The sequence below is a fragment of the Aspergillus karnatakaensis genome (assembly GCF_047715665.1).
Source record: "Aspergillus karnatakaensis strain CBS 102800 unplaced genomic scaffold BJY04scaffold_36, whole genome shotgun sequence".
NCBI classification, from domain to species: domain Eukaryota; kingdom Fungi; phylum Ascomycota; class Eurotiomycetes; order Eurotiales; family Aspergillaceae; genus Aspergillus; species Aspergillus karnatakaensis.
Window position 1 is genome coordinate 214609 of NW_027395748.1, and position 20070 is coordinate 234678.

General features: G+C 50.5%; 6 protein-coding genes across 6 annotated transcripts; 3 read left to right on the top strand and 3 right to left on the bottom strand.

The window, feature by feature from the left end:
• Nucleotides 1–17: 17 nt before the first annotated feature.
• BJY04DRAFT_91997 (AAA family ATPase VPS4) lies at nucleotides 18–1888 on the top strand. The gene is made up of 4 exons (XM_073721298.1): nucleotides 18–544; nucleotides 635–967; nucleotides 1017–1467; nucleotides 1525–1888. Exons 1-4 carry the CDS (start codon nucleotides 246–248, stop codon nucleotides 1744–1746), a joined length of 1305 nt encoding a protein of 434 aa, XP_073569476.1. The 5' UTR covers nucleotides 18–245; the 3' UTR covers nucleotides 1747–1888.
• Nucleotides 1889–5732: 3844 nt separating this feature from the next.
• BJY04DRAFT_92044 (putative spindle-pole body protein (Pcp1)) lies at nucleotides 5733–6565 on the bottom strand. Its single transcript, XM_073721299.1, has one exon. It carries the CDS (start codon nucleotides 6446–6448, stop codon nucleotides 5819–5821), a length of 630 nt encoding a protein of 209 aa, XP_073569477.1. The 5' UTR covers nucleotides 6449–6565; the 3' UTR covers nucleotides 5733–5818.
• A 201-nt stretch (nucleotides 6566–6766) lies between these two features.
• BJY04DRAFT_92053 (putative regulatory factor Sgt1) lies at nucleotides 6767–8994 on the top strand. The gene is made up of 3 exons (XM_073721300.1): nucleotides 6767–7070; nucleotides 7130–7329; nucleotides 7381–8994. Exons 1-3 carry the CDS (start codon nucleotides 6806–6808, stop codon nucleotides 8746–8748), a joined length of 1833 nt encoding a protein of 610 aa, XP_073569478.1. The 5' UTR covers nucleotides 6767–6805; the 3' UTR covers nucleotides 8749–8994.
• Nucleotides 8995–9329: 335 nt separating this feature from the next.
• Nucleotides 9330–10387, top strand: BJY04DRAFT_220004 (AMMECR1 domain-containing protein; the record flags this gene model as incomplete). Its single annotated transcript, XM_073716747.1, has 2 exons — nucleotides 9330–9850; nucleotides 9925–10387. 2 exons carry the CDS (start codon nucleotides 9330–9332, stop codon nucleotides 10385–10387), a joined length of 984 nt encoding a protein of 327 aa, XP_073569479.1.
• Nucleotides 10388–10974: 587 nt separating this feature from the next.
• On the bottom strand, nucleotides 10975–12426 carry BJY04DRAFT_220005 (serine/threonine-protein kinase; the record flags this gene model as incomplete). Its single annotated transcript, XM_073716748.1, has 4 exons — nucleotides 10975–11611; nucleotides 11668–11998; nucleotides 12058–12148; nucleotides 12199–12426. 4 exons carry the CDS (start codon nucleotides 12424–12426, stop codon nucleotides 10975–10977), a joined length of 1287 nt encoding a protein of 428 aa, XP_073569480.1.
• A 730-nt stretch (nucleotides 12427–13156) lies between these two features.
• On the bottom strand, nucleotides 13157–19949 carry BJY04DRAFT_220006 (DNA polymerase epsilon catalytic subunit POL2; the record flags this gene model as incomplete). The annotated part of the gene is made up of 3 exons (XM_073716749.1): nucleotides 13157–19101; nucleotides 19150–19286; nucleotides 19336–19949. 3 exons carry the CDS (start codon nucleotides 19947–19949, stop codon nucleotides 13157–13159), a joined length of 6696 nt encoding a protein of 2231 aa, XP_073569481.1.
• Between the last annotated feature and the right edge of the window lie 121 nt (nucleotides 19950–20070).

Consider the following 20070-nt stretch of genomic DNA (forward strand, 5'->3'; position numbering starts at 1 on the left):
TACATTTTTTCTGCTCGCTGCTTATATATTCTCGCTGATCAGAAAATTGCCTCCTCAAACCCCTTCGTTCTCTTTATCCCGGCCAAGCAGGCAACCCTTCGCTTTCTAGCCTGGTCTCTCCAATTCCCCCGCCTTCGACCGTCTCCTCCCCTCGTTACTTCCACCAACTACGCTGTACCTGATTGAATCGCCCCCCAAGAACAGAAGTGACCCGATAAACAGCGCTCAGAGCAAGTGCCACCAGAATGAGCAACACAGACTTCTTAGGCCGGGCGATTGACACGGTCAAGAAGGCCATTGAGAGCGATAATGAAGGCGAGTACGAGAAGGCCTACCAGCTATATTACTCCGCACTAGAGCTATTCATGCTCGCGCTGAAATGGGAGAAGAACCCCAAGTCGAAGGAAATGATCCGCGCAAAGACGGGCGAATACATGGAGCGCGCGGAGAAGCTGAAGACTCATCTGGCGTCGCAGGATAGTCGGAAAAAACCGAGTGCGGTAGGCGCCAACGGGAAGGTTTCGCAGGGGAGTGGGAAAGGAGGGTATGTTATCTACCTTGGTCCCTGAGTATCTCCGGATTGAGGATCTAGTGTTTTGTTTGGCTTACTGACGGGTTTTGTTTGATGACGTAGGAAAGAAGATGAAGATGGTGAGGACGCCGATTCCAAAAAGCTACGCTCTGCGCTCGCTGGTGCTATTTTGTCTGAGAAACCAAACGTCAAGTGGGAGGATGTTGCGGGTCTTGAGGGTGCAAAGGAGGCCTTGAAGGAGGCTGTCATTCTTCCTATTAAATTCCCCCACCTGTTTACCGGGAGGCGGCAACCGTGGAAGGGTATTCTGCTCTATGGGCCTCCAGGTACCGGAAAGTCATATCTCGCCAAAGCCGTGGCCACGGAAGCAAACAGCACATTCTTCAGTGTCAGCAGTAGTGATTTGGTTTCGAAGTGGATGGGTGAGAGTGAAAGGTATATGGTTCGAACAACCCAGTTTTTCCGTGACTAATGTCTTCTCTAGGCTCGTTAAGCAACTTTTCAATATGGCTCGAGAGAACAAACCCGCAATTATTTTCATTGACGAGGTCGATGCGCTCTGCGGCGCGCGTGGAGAGAACGATTCCGAGGCGTCTCGCCGTATCAAGACCGAATTGCTCGTTCAGATGGACGGTGTAGGCAATGACTCGAAAGGTGTTTTGATTCTAGGCGCAACCAACATCCCATGGCAGCTAGATGCCGCTATTCGCCGACGATTCCAGCGGAGAGTCCACATTAGTCTTCCGGATATCAACGCGCGCATGAAGATGTTCATGCTCGCGGTCGGCTCAACTCCATGCACTATGACCCAGGGTGACTACCGAACATTGGCAGAGCTGAGTGAAGGTTACTCTGGAAGTGATATTAGTATTGCTGTTCAAGACGCCCTAATGCAACCGATCCGTAAGATTCAGACGGCAACACACTATAAAAAGGTAACCGCTCGTCTCAATCTATCAACAGCATAGGGAGCTTGCTAACCCAACCTATAGGTACTACACGAAGGCACAGAAAAGCTGACACCATGCTCACCTGGCGACAATGGCGCCATGGAGATGCGGTGGGAAAACGTCGAAGCCGAGCAACTACTTGAACCCCCTCTCGTGCTGAAGGACTTTGTCAAGGCCGTCCGCAACTCACGACCAACAGTCAGCCAAGAAGACCTGAAGAGGAACACAGAGTGGACCGCAGAGTTCGGTAGCGAGGGTGCTTGATCACGCATATATCCTCTCTAAGTGCCTTTCTTGTTCGTTCCGCATCTCTGGTCGGAGCTCGATAGACCATGTCTTATACATACCGTTGATGATACCAACGTCTCTTGATTACGTGGCGCTTCATGTCTTCCAATGACCCTTTTTCCATCATATGAGTTGACCTTACCCTTATACATAGTTGCTCTCCTGGTCACTCAACTTCCTTCCCCTCACATCTACAACCCACCCTCCCCTCTCGCATACCCCACCCCCATGATCTCATGTTGCACACCCTTTCCCTCACATGCCGGTGTTAGAAGCGTTCTTGTTGATGAATGAGGCCAGGTTCCAGGCGTTATGCTGTACTTTCCTGCTTCTGCCTTTCTTTGTTGTTGTCGAGAGTAAATCTAGCAGTTCTGAAAATATAACAAAGTTACACGGACAAACTGTCCTCTTAGGATACTCTCATCCTCTTTTTGTCAGCGTCGCTTTCTTGGGAAATCTCTAGGTCATAGCTTATCTTCTAGCTACGTTGTTGACGGCCGAGAGGATATATGAATGAACTGACAGTTCTCAGTCTGCAGTAAGAAGTATGTACTCAGCAACCAAAGAACAAACAAACCCAATGCACCTAACAATCTGAGTATCTCTCAAGAGAACCAAGGCAGGCAGATCATGCAAACCCAACGACAATGAGACGCCTAATTTCAAAACAAGAAGGAACGAGCAAACCAAGAAACACCAGCAACAAAGCAATGTAGGCGAAAAGAAAAGAAAAGGCACTATCCATCGCTAGGGAATCACTATACAAATATAAACAAGGCAACTGAATCAAGTCATCACCATCGCCGTCCCCAACTCCCTACAATAGTACAAACTCATGACCAGATAATCCGGGCTGTTCCAAGGCCACTCTATTTTAAGCCTTCATAGACAACGACCCCTCCCTCGCTTTCCTCTTCATAAGCTCATTCTTTGCACGCTTCAGACCCTCGCCGATCTTCGTGGCTTTCTTCCATTCTCGGCTGGCCTTTTGCATGCGCACAACGGCCTTGACCATTGAGATGGCGGTCTTGAGCTTTGAGGTTGGGCTGCGGGTGGGACTGCGGTTGTGCGGTTTGACCCCCATGTCAGAGATCATGCGGAGGTCGGCTTCGTTACTATAAACGAAAGTTGGTTAGTCATGTTGCATAGAACTAGCTGGGTTAGGTGGTATAGGTGATTGGGAGACATACCAAGCAACACGAACACGCTCCCCGAGTTCCATCAGTCCCTTACTCCATGCGAGATCTTTTCGAAATTTCTCTTCCCTCTTTAGCCGGGCCCGAAGCCACTGAATTTCCTTGCCTAGGCCGAGCATTTCCTTTTCATGTCTGGTTCTGTCTCCTGTCTTGGCGCCCGCTTTCTCCATGGCTTGTTTGTAACGGTCCTGGAGGTTATCGAGCTCCTTTAGGGCAGCGTTGGCTTTCCTAGCGTATGAGGCTCGTTCTTCGCGGATCCTGCGGGTCTGGGTCTCTGTTTCCTTGAGCAGGGCTTCTTTCTCGGACACTTGGAGGGCGAGGGACTCGGCTTCGAGGGTGGATTGTTTGAGGAGCTCATGGAGGTCTCGTTGGTCTTCTTCTCTCATTGCGGCGCGTTCGAGGCCATGGTTTTTTGTTTTGAGGTCTCGGAGGGCGCGGTGGGCATCTGAGAGTTGTTTTCGGAGGGTTCTGATGTCCTCGTGGAGTTTGTTGGCAGGTGAGGATGAGGGTGAGTGAGACTCGTACTTCTTCAACATCGCGTCGTGGAGTTCTCTTTCGAGCTCAACGACCTTGGACTTGTAGGTGCGGAGGGAAGCCTTCTGGTCGGCTTCGCGCTGGATCAAAGCCTTTTCTCGCCTGCGAACCTCGTCTAGGTTGTGGCGTAGCATTGATAAGTCTGCCGCAGTGGCAGACTGCTCGTGCTCTATGGGTGGCTGCTGCTGGTGGAGTTCCTCCAATTCGTGGATGCGCCTCTCATACCGCTGGAGTTTGCTCTTCGCCAGTGCAAGATCCCTGTCTTTGCCTCCAGAGGTAGATTGCACCTTGCTTTGAAGTTGCTCGAGCTCGGCAGACAGGCGATTTTCCTCGACAGCAGCTCGCTCAATCTCAGAGTTCAGCTGCTTCTCAAGAGTGTCCTTGGTTTCCAAAAGTGATAGCTTATCTTCTTTCAGCCTTTTAAGTTCACTTTCTAGACGGAGAGAAGACTTTCGAAGCTCGGCCTTCTCCTTGTCGAACTTGGTTGTGTCTTCGGCCTGGTTCTGGACTTGATCGATCTGTGCTTGGAGTGCATCACGTTCGGCCTCAATCTCAGCCTTCATTGTCTTCAGGTCATGCAGTTCAACGTGAGCATTGGCTAATTGGTCTCGGAGCTTCTGCTTATCAGCGAGTAGCTTCTGTATCTGACCATCCTGCTCAGCTGGCCCTTTCTGCGAGCGAACCTTGGCGTACTCTTGCTCTTCCTCCAAGCTTGACTGGAGAATGACAACCTCATCCTCCAAGGCATGCACCTTTTCATTAAGTGATGTTTCTGCACGTCTTGCCTGGCGAAGTTCTTCCTTGACAGCCAGGAGTTCTTGTCGCAACTGGTCGATAGCATCTCGCTTGCCAAACAAATCGTCATTCAGTTCCTTGATCTGCCGACTTAAAACGGCTTCCGCATTGAAATGCCTGGTCTTCTCGCTATCGATGACTTCTTGCAGTTTTGACTCTTTGCCTGTCAAAGTATGCTCCACTTGTTCCAGCTTTTCGATGGTTCGCTTGAAACCTGCCGCTTGGTCCTCTGCCCTGTCCTTCTGAAGTTGTAGACTGCGCCTCTGACTTTCCCATCTATCCTGGTCGAGGGCGAATTGTCCTTCTTTATCTTCAATTTCGTGCTGTAGAGCCTCGATCTCTTCTTGTAACCTCTCAACGTCCTCGAAGTATTGCGAACGGACATTTTCCACATCCTCAGAAGAATGTTGTCTTTCAGTCTCGAGTGCCTGCTGGAGCTCGCGGACCTGAGACTGGGCTCTGGCTAGATCGCTCTGTAAGTTGCCAGACTCATCCGTCAAAGCATGGTGTCGAGTGTGAAGTAACTCCTTCTCTTCCGTTCGGCGTTGAATTTCATCATGTGCTTCTTGGAGCTGTGCACTTAATCCATCTCGTTCTTGGCGAGCCTGTTCACGCTCTCGTCGTATTTGAGTGAGCTCTTCGAGTAGCCTTTCCTTCTCACTGTTCGTGCTTTGGCGAGACCGCTGTGATTGTTCTTCGATGTTGGCCATTCTTTCGTTGTTCGATTCAAGCTCTTCCTTAAGTGCACTGTTCTTTTGGCGTAGCTCTTTGACCTCTTCCTCCAGTTGACGAGCGAGTCCCTTCGTGCTGAAAGACTTGTTTGCCATCTCATCCTGCAGCTCCTGCAGGTTTTCCTCGGCCTTCTCTTTCTCTTCTAGAGCTTGCTGCTCCGACGTTCGGGCTTCAATTGCCTCCGATTTCGCCTGATCAAGAGAGTCTTGCAATTCTTCCATCTGCTCTTTTGCCCGTCGAAGCTCTGATTCCAGCTCAGAAAGAGCATCATTTTCCAGTCCGTCCTTGTCCTTCAATTCTTCAAGTTGTTCTTCGCGCTCCTCAAGTACACGATCTTTTTCCCGGAGAGTTGCTTCCAAATCCTCGACGTTGTCACGAAGCTTCTCGATTTCTTCCGATTGCGAGTCCTTCGCTTCCCTTAATTGTTCCTGTAGTTGTTTCACTCTTTCGTCCTTACTCTCAAGCTCCTCCCGCATCGAGTCCATTTCGCGTTGCATAGTCTCGTCTATGTTCTTCCTGCGCACTTTCTCCTTGAGTTCCTGAAATTGTTGGCGGTATGCCTCTAAGTCGCGTTCGGCTAGTTGGAGGCTCTTCTTATATCGTGAAATATCGCGTTGCATCGTTAACTTAGAGACCTTCAGTTCCGTATTCTCCAACAGTGCCGCCTGATTATATGCAGGCCCAGCTTTCTCTAGTTGTTCTTGGAGGAAATGAATCTTCAGTTTCAGTCCAAAATTGTCCTTGTCGAGCTTGTCAATGATCTGCACAAGAGCACAATTAGCCTAGCCACACTATCTTCGCCGAAAATGGCCCACCTTTTCTTGTTCCTTTAAGGTCATGTTACTTCCATCGCCTAAAACCCCATTACCATCTCTACTCCTCAGTCCCGGAAGTGGTGTGCCCTGAACACTGCTACTAGCGACTTGCGGAACAGGGGTAGGATCGTCAACAGTCGTATCCTCCTCATCAATGCCCGTCATCTCCATAGCCGGCAGTCCGGGCGTATTTCCGTTACTCCGATACCCCGATCTTGAGTAAGCTGGAGTCTTCAGCCCAACCGCCGCTCTCGTCGAAGGCCCATTCTTCATGAAGTTGTTCTTCATTGCACTCCTCAGCATCGGCGTAAACTCTCCCTTTTCCATAGCGGTTGGAGGGAGTTGTCGTGAATTTAACGCGCTTCTCGATGATTTGGTGCCGGCTGTCGCACGCGGCGTGTTGAGCTTCGATCCGGCAGCGCTGCGTCGCCGCCCGTCGCCGAGAACTTTCAGGACATTTTCGTCTTTGGAAGGCGTTTGGAAGGAGTTTTCGACGGAGTCAAGGGCTGAGAGGTTGTGCCGACCGACGCTGCGATAGCCGTTCGTCAGGTAAGTCGCGTTTGCATCGACTTCGGTGCGCGGGGTGTCAATGTATGGGTAGGCCATTTTTCGAGGGAAACGCGTAGTTTTGTGCTAGCGCTAGCTATATTCCGTATTTTCCGAGTCTCTCCAGCGCGCAAACATCCCCAGAAGCGCAAAAAGTAGACGTGAGTTCAATGTGACGAAGCAAGAGACAGTATAGAGATGGACGTGTTTGGGCGGTGAGGATAATGCTGCGGCGTTGTTGATATCTAGCCTGAAGGGGACTAGCGCACCAGCGTTGCAGCATCGGGCCGCGGGATGTTCCGCGTTTTTGTCGGTATGAAGTCATACCGCCGGTAATTTTAGCTTCTTTTTTTTGATTGCGGCGACAAACAGAGAAAGCTTTTGCGCAAGAAGGGAGCTTTCGGAAAGTAGATACTCATGGCGCCCATGTCTCAGGAGGACCTCGAATGGTTCAAGTCCACCTTTCGACCTATTCCAAAGCCGGAACTGCCAGACGACTGTGTCGAGTATTCCTTACACTATATCCCTTCGGACCCCGCCCCCGCCGTTGTCGATGAAATCGCGGATACGAGGACAAAATTGATCGAGGTGCAGAAGACTGCTGCGGAGCTGACGAAAGAGTTGTTAAAGGATTATATATGGCAGAGGGGTGGGTTTCGGCTTGAGATCGCAAAAAGCGATGGTACGCTAATGCTATCCTACATGAACTTGCTCCGGAGATAGTGCTGACAATTATTCTAGGAACTACAACGCTCACCGGGCGAACGAATTTTGGTGACTCGGTAGAAGATGAGTGGGTGGTTGTATATCTATTGCGCGAGTTGACGAAGAAACATAAAGACATTTGGGCCACTGTGACAGACAACGACGGCCAGTTTCTTCTTGCGGAGGGATCTGGGGCTCTACCTTCATGGCTCGAGCCGGATATTGCAGACAACAGGGTGAGTGTCGCATTCTAAACGTTGGCTTAATCTCGATCTAATAGTGCTCAGGTGTGGATCCATCAAGGGGACCTTGTCATCATCAAACCGAAGAACGAGAAGCGCAGAGTGACGGAAACAATCTCCTTGTCAGAGTCAAAACGAATAATAAAGGAAGAACCGACGCGCCTGATGCGCTCCACCATGATACAAGAAGAGGCATTTTACCGACTGCGGAACTATCCCAAGCAGATCAGCGAGAACCTCCATTCAGCTCTGGTTACTTTGCCTCGCAAAGTCGCTTTCCTCCTACACCAAAAGCCTGCCTATATATCTGCCGCCGTGGAGGCATTCTACTTGCGTGATCCTATTGCATTGAGACCTCTGCGGAGCAAAGATGTTGACGACCTGATCTTCAAGCCCGAGGATTTCGTCCAAGTGAGCACTCGTTTCACTCGGCCTGGCTATGCACAGGTTAAGAGTCAAGACTTTCCAGCTCCAAAGTCTTGGATCGATAAGCTGCCTTCTACTGAGGAGCGGAAGGTATACGAACGCGCCGAGACGGGGATGAAGGTCACCTGCGGCTTTGAGATGCTTCTTACGGATCCCCAGAATCAAGACAAGCCGCTGGTGCGTGAAATCAAGCTCGTTATCGAGGATCTGGAAACCGGAGACGAGACCCTTCCGTCTGACAAAGAGATCCACACATGGGACAAGAGCGAAGATGACGAAAAGTGGCTAGATATAAGCTTTGAAGACTTGGATACGGAGCTCAAGGGGAGGAAGAAGGGAGAGGACCAAGATAAATTTGCCGGAGGATTTGGCGATGCCAACGCTCAGGAGAACCTGCAACGTATAGTCGCTCAGTTCGAAAAGTTCTTGAACGACGAATCGGCTGGTTTCGAGGGCGCTGACTTTATCGATGATTACGGTTCGGATTCCGATATCGATGACGACGAAGACGACGAGGAATTAGATAGTGAGGGCGAGGATAAAGAGGCATCATTTGATGAGGAAGAATTTTCGAGGATGATGAAGGAAATGATGGGCATGCCCTCAATGCCCGGCCTCCCAGGATCGAGCCGACCATCACAGCCACCTAAGCCGCTCAAGCGAGTAGAGGAGCTAGACAGCGACTCTGAAGACGATACCGAACAGATCAAGCAGCTTTCAAGAGAAATGGAAGCTGAATTGAAGGGTACAGGAGTTCTTGATCTGAATCGTCCCAGCGAAGTCGCCCAGGGTAAACGCGCTGTGTCCCAAGGCAACGGGGAAGGAGAGACGAGTGCAGGTCTGGAAGTCGAGGAAGAGGATATAAATATCAACTTCGTGAAGAATTTCCTGGAGAGTCTTCAAGGACAATCTGGGTCGGCAGGCCCAGCTGGGAATATATTGTCCATGATGAACTTGCCTGTGCCGAAGGACGACCGCGAACGGTGATCATTGATCCTCACTGGTCCGGTAAAGTCATGATGCGGATGCTCAGGATAAACTTCATCATAGTATTTTCTGGATTGAATGGAACAGGATATCCACGGACCACAGGTGAGTGTTGACTCTTGGAACAGATCGGGTTCCCCAATTGAGAATGCGGAGAAAGTCACGGGCGATAGGCACTATCACCACGTGACCGTGCTTATCAGGCTGACCATGGCATTTCCCCTCGGTCCCGACTCTCCTTCAAGGTTCTCTCTCTCACCCCAACTTGATTCACCCCTCTTCCACCCCACCACGGATCTGGTCCTGATATACTTCAGGCTCCGCTTTATGCTGTTGGTTCAAATTTCTTTCCTGAAACCTAAGAGGTGCCTTAGCAGCTCAGACACAGCGATTTATTTCTATTGGGCTTGATCCGGGCCCACTATCAGCCGTGGTGGTGGTGGAGCCACTTGACGCTCCGCGTGATTTAATTATCTACTGTGTTCATCAGAGCATTCAAACCGGTCGTTTCGGTCACAAACAACGATACGATAGCTATCGTCACCGCTTGAACTCGCAGTTTGTAAATCTATTCCAGAACCATGGCGGCTCCCGCACACTGTTACTACTGCTTCGAGAGCCTGGCCGCCTCCTATGAAGGAAATGAGCCAATCAGCCTAGCTGTCGTGGAGGAACTATGGGAGAGGTATGAGCAGTTCAAGAAACTCTCTACGCTCGAAGACGATATCGAGTCGCTACCTGTGGAAAGCGAGCCTGAACAACCTGTAAACCCCAGCGAAGAGACCGGCCAATATCCACAGTCTATCAAGCTCCCGAACATCGACCGTCTGCAGGCGCAGGCGACGTCAGATTCCAGCGTATCGACGACACCATCGGCGATGTCTACAAAGTCAGCGAGCTCGCTCGTCTCGAGTGCCACCACCTCCAGTTCACTGTCCTCTCAGTCTGAAACACGACAACAGAAACTCACCGAGCAGAAGTACCCTTTATTCGTCACGTGGAACACGTTATCAAAAAGTGGCCGTAAATCCTTGCGTGGGTGTATCGGCACGTTTGAGGCGCAGGAACTCTCTTATGGCCTGAAATCCTACGCTCTCACATCGTACGTACACCTATCGCGTCCTCCCCACCATTACCACCCCCCGTAGCCCGACGCTAATGAACCACCAACAACAGTGCCTTCGATGACACCCGGTTCTCTCCAATCCCAGAATCTTTGCTCCCCTCACTCTCCTGCTCTTTAACTCTCCTAGGAACATTCGAGCCCTGTACAAACCCCCTAGACTGGACACTAGGTCTCCACGGCCTCCGCATCTCATTCATCCACCGCGGCCGCCGATATGGCGCAACATACCTCCCCGACGTCGCCGTCGAACAAGGCTGGACGAAGGAAGAAACCGTCAAGAGTCTAATGCATAAGGCTGGCTGGGATGGGCCGTCGTCAGATAGCAGCTCGACAAAGAGATTTATCCGAGGGAGCAGTAGCAGTTCTGCATCGTCGAAACCGTGGGATCAGGTCTCGGATTTTAGAACCGTCAAGTACCAAGGTCTGAAGTCGTCGGCTAGTTATGCGGAATGGCAGGAGTGGCGGCAGTGGGTGTTGTCGTTGGATGATGGGAGTGAGGCCCTACTCTCATGATTCGTTCTAGGATGGACGTCGTTCATACCCAGGTGGCCAAGCCATGATAATTTGAGGGGTCGACATGATAAATGATTGGTATTTCAAGCAGGATCGGCGCTTTGTTTGGTTGATCTAGGATATTTCGGGTTCGTTCTATAGCATCTATACAAGACATATATGAACAGTATTTTGAAAAAACGTCTGCATTACCCTCGTAATCTTTTCAGAGACGGTAAGTCATTTTTCATAGGAGAGGAGAGGAAAAGGGCCTATATCGATTCTTTGAAGTGGTGAATCTGTGTCAGCAAAGAGAATATATATTTTTTGTCAATAGCCGCATATACTTATATACATTAGTACAATCCGGCGTCTATCAGTGAATCTCTTCTTGCTTTAATTCATGAATCATATGTACCCTATACCGCTGACAATATAAATTCTCCACCACCCAGGGAATAATCAGCATCCGCTGATCTTCTCCAGCGCACCCTATACACAAGCGCACAATTTGTGACATGGCACGTAAATAGCTTATAAAGAGAAAAATAATCGCAAATATGCAAAGAAATCGCCATGAAGATATGTATCTGATCAAATGCCATCCATCAAGACCTCCGCGACGTGTACGGATTCGCACTCCGACTCCACAACCCGGCAACAGTCTCCTTCACTTTTCGTTCCTGCTCTCGAATCTGCTGTTCTGTTTGACCCCGTGCGTTACCGCGGCTGTCGATTTCCATAGGGTCACCTCCTTGACCTTGGCCCTGTACGCGAGGTTGTTGCTGCCGTTGGTCTTCGAAGACCTCATTCCCGTTGACATGTTCCGGTTTCGGGTCAACGCTCATCATGCCATCCATCATGAGTCCACCGTTCTCGCGAAGCTTGTTGATTGCGCGAACTGTGTCGATTGCTTTATGCAGGGTTCGGCGGGCGTTGAAGTTCTTCTTCACTGTGGGAAGCAGATCCTGGCTTGTGCCTAGGGTGTCTGTGGTGTCGTACGGCGGGTTGATCCAGGGGTGTTGGAGGGCTTGGTGGGCCGTTGGGCGGCTGTTAGGGTCTGTGGTAAGACAGGCTCTGATGAAATTGCGGGCTTCCTGGGAGATGCCGCGCCAGTGCTCGATGGGTGTGAAGGAGTAGTCGCAGTTTATGATTGCTTGCATTTCTTCGAGGTTGGAGTCTTGCTCGAAGGGGGTGTAGCCGCAGAGCATGAAATAGGTGATTACGCCGATGGCCCAGATGTCGCTGCGATGGTGTTAGCGTCGATGCAACTGAATGAGTGTATAGAAGGTGGCACATACACTGGCTTTCCGTGGCCACTCTTCTTGAAGATCTCCGGTGCCATGTAGCCGGGGGTACCGCATGTTGTCGTGAGGACGTGGAACTGCTCCTCATCCATGATTCGAGACAAGCCAAAGTCTGCAATCAGCAGGTCTGCGTTGTCTTCTGGTGTGCGGAATAGTAAGTTTTCAGGTTTGAGGTCGCGGTGCACGATGCCATGGTCGTGGAGATAAGCCACCGCAGAGAGAATGGCGCGAACCAGCTCGGCGGCATCCGACTCATAGTAGCTTCCTTTCCGACAGATACGATCAAAGAGTTCTCCACCGAGTGCAAGATCTGTAACAAGGTACACTGTAGCAAAGAACGAACGGTTAGCGCCAGCTAGGCAGCCACGATAGCGGTAATCGTACAGTTGTTCATCGTCTCAAAGTAATCCACCAAGGTAAGGATATTCTGATGGCCCATAGAGACCCTCTTCAGGATCGCGATCTCATTCCGAACCTATACCCATCTTAGCCGGTGTCCTTTATCTCCTGCGCCTTCACTTTCACCGGCCATAGGTGATGACCGCAGGCGACAACGGTGGACTGAGCAAATACCATATGTTCACGACCAGCCATCAGTCGCTTGTTGATAACCTTGGCCGCATAGTATTGACCGGTATCGATGTGTACGCATTCCTTCACGACAGAATAGGAGCCCGCTCCTAATGTCTTTCCGGTCTTGTACCGACAGGGTTGGATTTTCGGCTTCTGGCCTGGCTGGACTTGGGAAGCCATTGTGACAGGACGGTCGGTGTCGCGATTCAATTTTGATGGTAGAGAGAGGTGTCTTGAGAAGATTGGAGGTGGTTCGGGGTCTGGCTCGCTCCTATCCCACGGCGATCAGTCAGGGGTGGTGGCGCAGCGGGGTTGTCTCAGTAGGATAGAAATGCGGCAACACATTCAGCAGGCGCAAGGGGAGGATATGTTGGTACCTTGAAATCACCCACAGGCCAAGGGAGCGGCGCAAGGTTGAAGAGACAAAAGAGGAGCACAGCTGTTGGTGAGCTGAGCTTCAGTTTCTGGGATCAGGCTGAAGACTGCGGGGTTCCGCTGGTGGGAAGCCAGATCGGCGTCCCAGGATCTTGGTTGCAAGCTTGAGCCTTGAAGTCTCGACCAGCCGCTGACTATGAGAAGCGAACGGTTAATTCGGCTCAGAGCAAGGTTGAATAATAATAGGTGGTCCACGGTTCAGAAGAATCTAGAGTCTCGTGGAGGTTGGTTTCCCGTTCGGCGTTCAAGCGTTCAACGGTTTGAAATGAGGGGTGACTTTCTGGGGCACCGTTCCTCCAGCACTTCTTTCCAGTCAGAATAATACTATTATTGCCGTTCCAATTAACATAAAAATCCTATTATATAAAACCTCCAGATATACCTGATGCTAATACCTAACAATATGCTCCTTCAACGCCAATGCCACCTGATAAAACCATGCTGCTATACACAGACAACCTCTCTTTAGGGCCCATTACATCTGGCTAAGCACCTCCTCAACGACACTCTCCAACAGCTTCAGCTCATGAAACTTCGCAACGCTCCCCATGATCTTTAACCTCTTCTCAATCTCCCCCCTATTCACCGTCTCCGTCCACTTCCCACTACACGAGCAATGCTCCATAAACTCACTAATTTGCACACTCCCACACTTTGAGCACTTGAGATCCTGAGTCTGCCAAGCGATGATCATGCCCTGCACTTGCCCAATAAGCATCTCCTCTTGGGCCAACCGATCATACTCCGTCTGGCAGAACGTGCAGCGCCATGGCCGGGTACCCGCAGTATTTTCATCAACCCCAGGCTCAGGAAGAACGTCTTCATCGCGGCAAAGGTCGAGATCGCGGATCAGACAGCAGGCGCTGCACGTGAGCTCGGGGATCTTAAGGCTTGCGCCGGGGTTCTCGAAGCGGCCCTCTTTGCTAAATTCGCGGACTTCGAAGAGGGCGAGAAGTTCGCGGCGGAGGAGGCGCGTTTCGAGGGTTGTGGTCTTGGATAAACTCATGACTTGCATGAGGAGTTTGACAAGCTCGAGGGCGGGGTTGCGTTTTTCGTCGTTGGGGTTTGTGAGAACGCCGGGGAGGACAGGGAAGATGTAGTCAGATGCTAGTTCGGGGTGGAGGAGTTCTTCTCTCTGGCGGCGGATGAGACCTGAAATTTGCTTCTTGAGGGGTTTGGAAAACCTTTCTGCGAGTGCGGCGGAAAGCTCCTCATTGTCTTCACCGTTCGGCTGTGTGAGAGGGATCTGGGTCATGCGCGGCGTAGAGGAATCGTCCACGTCTGGTCGTTTGAACCCATGCATCAGCTCAAGGTATTCCACAACCCAACCGTGGAATATCGTCTGCATCGGGGTTGGTAGGAAGCGGCTGAGCTGCCAGTGCATGACAGTTTCCAACGGCTGTTCGTCTGCCGCAATCACTTCTTGACATCCTTTGCCGCCGTAGTTGTACTCATCATACCAGACAAGGTAGTCCCAGTATTCCTTGATATCGAGATCGATGAAGTGAAACGACGGATTTGCTCGAATAGACTTCAGCACGTACTGACTGTATGCGTAGGCATTTCCGGCTTCGGTCTTCGATGTCTGCAGTAAGAGACGTGTCGGACTGGCAAAGACAACATTGGAGCCGACACGCCTGAACTCAGCCATGAGCTGCTGGAAGGACTTTCTTGACAACATCCGCACGTATTGGTGTAGAGAACGATCATAGAGGCATGAAGCTGGGCTCTCAACCCATCGGATCAGGTGCTGCACCATGATATCGGCCATGTTGTTCCCTTGGCAGGCTTCTGACCACCAGTGCTTTACCATTTCGCGAAGCACGACTGCGCCAGCTGACGCAAACGCCTTCTCAGAGTAAAGAACACCAGAGCCGCTAGCTTCAGCCGAAGGTTCGGATGGCGCGAGAAGTGAGTCGGCTCCTTCTAGTTCATTGATAATAGAAGACGTGAGGATGGTGTTAATAGCGAGATTCCGAACCTCTAGCTCGACACAAACGGTCGTATAAGAGCCGGGAACATTAACTGATGGCATCTCAACCCTCTCTAAAGGACCGGTAATGTCGTCCTTTTCATATCCTGCGTGGTCAGGTCGTGGGTTTGAGGACCACCAAAGAACAACGTTGTTCTGCTGCAGTCGCCTGGCGTAGGAGATATCGATCAGGAAGCGGGGGTCGTCACTTTCAAAATTACAGAGGGGAACATCACCGTATCTGGCAAGCATTGTAAGATGCTGAACCCAAGACGAGAGGTGAAGATAGTGAGTAACCAGTCTCCTGGCGACAAAGGATTGCCAGCCCAAGGGTGGTAGGTTCATATCTGAGACTTCTGCTTTCACTGGTATAATTGGGTACTCCTTCAGTATCGGGATATCGTGACACAGACGGGCCCTATGTTGGGATTGAATGATCATAGCAGCCGGCATGCTCTCGTCACTGCGAAGCTTCTTGATCAGATCACCCACCTCCAAATATGCCTTTCTTCTGGTTGTAATTTGAGTGGTTCGGAAATGGATCTTGTCTTGATACTCAAATGCGCCTTGAGTCTGCTCCGCATTGTCCTGCAACTTGCGGGAGAGGAGCTCTGAGTAGATTTTGTCGACGTTGGGAAGACCCTGAACGTCTCTTGCCCGATTGAGGATGACGATGTGAGCTTCGCTCTTCACGCTCGAGAAAATAGCAAAGATCTGCTTGTCACCAGACGCGACATGGTAGAGGTAATGGTATGCGAGTGGAGAGTCCTGAAGATACACTTGATCGGAGGTTGTGCGGCATAATGTCGAAAGGTCGAACCCACGATCTAATCCTTCTCCAAGCACTCCGCGCTGTTCTTCATCAAATGTACAGATGCTGCCAAGCTTGAGCACTGCGCGAAGGTTTAGAGGAATGTTCCTCTCATAGACTCCCTCAACACTTGGGTGCTGCAACAGAACGTCAATCTTATCCGCTTCTCGCAGAAAGGTTTCTTCAGGCAGAGTAAGCTTGAACAAATGAACGGAAGGATGGCCATTTGGTAACGTATGCGTAACCTTCTCAACCTCACACTCCGGGACGTCAACATCGGGCAGCGAGTCTTGCTTCAAGTTAATGTATACAGTACGTGGAACCTTGACAGTAAGAGTGTGTATCTTTCGGTCAATTAAAACGAACGCTCGCACGATACCAGGCCTTGACGTTTCAGCAAGCTGCAAGACTTGCCATGTGCTGATGTAGAGCAGCTCAGCTTGGTTTCGGAACAGATGGCTCAGCGAGTCACCTCCGGTGTTTGCTCTCTCACCGAACAGTTGTCGGCGGCGGAGTCGAGCTTGCTTCTGGATCTTCCATTTCTGCTTCTGGTATTTCAAGAAACCGACGTAGTCATCGTTAATCGATGGCATTTTAGCTGGGAGACTGGCGAATGGGTCAAGAGAAGTCTTGGCTTGGTTCTCGGGGTGCTTTCGTTTCTGTGAGATTTTGTTTGGAGAAGATGATTTCAGCTTCTCCATTGAGCTTGCCATCACATCGTCCAGATTGTCGGCATGCTGGACGCGATGGTCAAGGATGTTGGTAGAAATATCCGACAATGGGTTCTTCCCGGACTTGCCAAACATATCAGTCATCTTCACCTGCTTGAATCTGTCATCTTGTCTGTTGATTCTCCGCTGCAACCACTCCGGGTGGGCAACTCTAGGAACGGGGTTGCGGATTTTCTGAAGGGCAGCTGGTATTGTGATAAGTTTTTGTACCACAGATCCCAATCGCTCAAGATAGTAGTCCCAGTCAATCACGCTCCTAGGATCCATGTCGCCGGGGTCATCCTTGAGCCATTTCCGCAAGAAGTGGCGCTTGATGCTCTCTTCGGCCGAGAATATAGTAACCGGAATAGCTCGCTCTGTGACAGGAGTGTTTCTGGGCCTCGAGGAAATAATATACTTGCAGTTAAGACCCTTATCCTTGACCATCTGTTCTCCCAAGAATTCTGCAAGACGCCGCGCGGTCGTGATGGACGTAGACTTCTGGTTCCCGTACTCCTCCAGAGTCTTGGTCATGCTTCGGTTCTCGGAAATAAGCTCGATGAGCTCCTCATCAGCTAGTGTCGCGCCATGCTCAAAGAGCACATCCAGCCATCGATCAGCCACACGGGCAACTGCAGCATAAGTGTCCGCCAGGGTCGAACCCTCAAGGAAGAACTTGAAGATCTGAGTCTGAAAGATCTTGATCAACTTCAACTCTCCACGCCGCTTGACTTCGAAACCTTTCAATTCTGCCAGAGACCCATCGTGGTTGAAGACAGCATAACGCTTCTTCAAGTTCTTGTCCTCCTCCTTAGATGTAGGCAAGATCATGGCTCGGTAAGGTCCGTCGACTTCAAAAAAGATAGAGTTCTCGCTGTACGTGTCATACTTGAATCTCGCAGGATCGACGAGCGACTGGTACTGATGATTGGTGTACCGTCCGTGGACGAGGTGGTTCAGCATAACACAAGGGTAGGATATTCCCAGCTTTTTGCCATTCTTGAGCGTGAATGAGAAGTTCTCAGGGAATGTACCAGGAAGCATACACCAAATACCATCTGTGTCAAGTTCTAGCGGTCGTCCAATTCGTTCGACAAGTTCTCTGGCCATCTGAATGATATGTGCACCTGTCAGGCAAGTCACACCAGCCATTTCCATAGAGTACCAGCGAGATCCCTTTCGCATGACATAACCATAGAAACTGTTGAGAATTACTTTGTGAGCAAGTTGCAGTGAGTCGTACAGCACAATCATCTTCTTAGCCTCCTCGACCTCCGCGGCCGAGGCACCTGATGACTTCAAAGACTCGGTCTTGCCCTTCCACACCTTCTGCTTTCCCTTGAAATCGTATCGCCGGTCTCGGAAGCTACGCACAGTATCAACGTAGAATGGGTTCTCTCGCTGGCAAATGATGGCCTCCCGTTCCATCGTTTTGCTGTCGTGGATCTTGTGGTAAATCTTCTTGCTGTAATCTTGAAGTCGTTTCTTGATGATTGCGGCTTGCTCGTCGGCGCTCAGCTCAGTAAACAGCCTCATAGGGGCTTTCTTCGTCCTTCCGGGAAATCGCTCGTTCTGGACAGCCTGCCGGATCATGTTGTACTCGTCACGTTTGGCTGGTAGAAATTCACCTCGCCAAGCCCATGGTAGGCGCCTGTCACAGGTCTTTCCAGGGCGGTTGAAGTCGCACGCGGCACAGGTCGATTCTTGAATTAGGGAATCCGGCTGAAGACGGTTTGTGATCATGATATTTGGGTACATAGACGCGACGTCCAAATGGTAGATGAAAGGGACTTCGTTTCTCTGGGGATTCTCTTTAAGGTCAGTAAGAAGCTTCACAATCTGCCCCCTGACCTCGTCATAGTTGGTGACATCGTCCATGGACTTCTTCTCTTCCACCTCGATACTGAACTTCAAAGCAGCATCTAGATCTCGTATCAATTCTTCAACCGCAGTCGGGTCGACATTGAATGTCACTGGGATATCGCTGCGAAACACTCCAGCCTCGATACTCTCGACGTGTCCACCAACGTATGTCTCAGACTCCAGCAGGTGACCTTCGTAAAATGATTCTGGGGGATCTTTGTGCTTGTTCGGCAACACGATATTGCCGTCATATGCTTGCACCATCAAAAGCATTTCACATAGCGTTCCGGTTCCTTTGCGTAGGGTATCATCGGGGTTCAGAGGGAGAATCGTGCAGAGAGAGAAGATGAAGGGATGTATATATTTCATGTACAAATAGTACGTGGCGACAGCATCAGAAACGGAGTACTCGGCCAGCGTTTGCGGTCGTTCGCTGGCGTATGGAGTCATGAGTTCGGGATCAAGTTCATCTGGATCATAACCAAGTTTTGCAACGGTGACGGCTTTTAGACCACGAGAACCCTGTGGTAGATAACTGTCACGGTTGACCCAAGCGAAACAGTCCATATGCGCGCAGTGGTCGCTTTGGTAGATGTCCTCGCTGTTCTTCCGGAATCCAATCTCTTTGTACATGTCGATACCAAGGACGCTTGCCCTAGCTTCAACGAACGGCCAATCGAAAAAGTCACCGTTGTATGTGGCAATAACCGTCGGTTTGGCCTCCTTTATATGTTCGAAGAACCGCTCGAGAACACCTCGTTCATTTGGCTCGTTGAAGATCATAAACGGTCCGCTGTATTCAGGTTTGGGGGTGTATTCGAAGTCGTCAATATCCTCCGACACTATCTCGCGATTGGTGATGAGGAATCCTTGCCCATCAATCATGTACGATATCATCATGATCTGGTCAATCACGGAATCGGGGAATTTGAGCGGCAACTTTGTTGTTTCGATATCAAAAGCGAGGACAACCGGGTCCGCTCGTGTAAGTCGCTCTTCTAAGCAAGTCAATGAAATAACACCGTGTTTCGCCTCTACCGTGTACCATTTCCCTATCCGTATATCTTTCTGCTTGTCAGCCATATATTCAGATTCGGCGTGAATTCACTCACTTTTGTCAATCGCGACTCGAACATGGTATGGTACATCATACTCCCGAATATCAATTATAAAATCACTCGCATTCATGGTGCCATTAGGTCGTGTCTCATTAAGTTCGTCATCAAAGAGATCAAATCCAGCGTTTACGCTGAAGAAGTTAGCCTCATATAAGACGGGAAGGATGGCGAAAGAATAACCTCGAGATCTCCACATAAGTATCCATCATATTGACATTCTTCTTGTTCTTTTCCGCCAGAGGGAGAAGCGTCTTCCGCACCTCAAGCAAATGGCTGACACTCGCGAAATATAACTGCAGAAAGGGCCTCTTATGGCCCAGTAAGTGGTTCGGCAGGTTAAGATCCTCCTTCTCAACTTTCTTAATCTTCTTTATAAGTCCCTCAAACATCCTCCGACACCACTCCTCAACCTCCATCTCGCGGCCTGCCTTAACCGCGATAAGGAAGTAAGGATCATACTCCACAGTCGCCTTGAAGCTGCCGCCATCGTCTTCGAGAAAGTAGTAGTCGACACCCGCGCGCCCGCCTGGGACATTGGGGTCCTCTATTGATGTGCTGTGCATGTTGATGAGCCATCCGGCTCTTTTCTCGCCGGCTTCGAAGCGCGGAAAGCCTAGGGTCTCGTCGATGCTGTTCGCCAGCCGGATCGCCTCGAATTTCTCATCTTGGGAGGTTGCTTCTGAGGATCGTAGGGAGGAAAATTCGACTGTCTTCGTTCGTTTCGGATTGAAGGACGCGGCGCCAGACCGGAACTTGCTGTTGTTCCCATATTTACTGGGTTTTCGCGAAGGCATTGCGACACGCCCCAATAGGGCAAGAGATTATTGTCTAGAGAGCGGTAGTTGGTAAACCATCGAATGCGATACGAGGCACGGTGACGGAAAGAAGAGGTGGCACTATTAGGAGAAGCCCGAA

What these genes read in the sequence shown, in the direction of transcription:
- BJY04DRAFT_91997 (XM_073721298.1), top strand. Translation starts at nt 246, where the DNA reads ATGAGCAACACAGACTTCTTAGGCCGGGCGATTGACACGGTCAAGAAG. An exon ending in CAGGGGAGTGGGAAAGGAGG is followed by an intron (nt 545 to 634) that starts GTATGTTATCTA and finishes TTGATGACGTAG; the next exon opens with GAAAGAAGATGAAGATGGTG. An exon ending in TGGATGGGTGAGAGTGAAAG is followed by an intron (nt 968 to 1,016) that starts GTATATGGTTCG and finishes TGTCTTCTCTAG; the next exon opens with GCTCGTTAAGCAACTTTTCA.
- BJY04DRAFT_92044 (XM_073721299.1), bottom strand. Translation starts at nt 6,448, where the DNA reads ATGGCCTACCCATACATTGACACCCCGCGCACCGAAGTCGATGCAAAC.
- BJY04DRAFT_92053 (XM_073721300.1), top strand. Translation starts at nt 6,806, where the DNA reads ATGGCGCCCATGTCTCAGGAGGACCTCGAATGGTTCAAGTCCACCTTT. An exon ending in TGAGATCGCAAAAAGCGATG is followed by an intron (nt 7,071 to 7,129) that starts GTACGCTAATGC and finishes CAATTATTCTAG; the next exon opens with GAACTACAACGCTCACCGGG. An exon ending in CGGATATTGCAGACAACAGG is followed by an intron (nt 7,330 to 7,380) that starts GTGAGTGTCGCA and finishes AATAGTGCTCAG; the next exon opens with GTGTGGATCCATCAAGGGGA.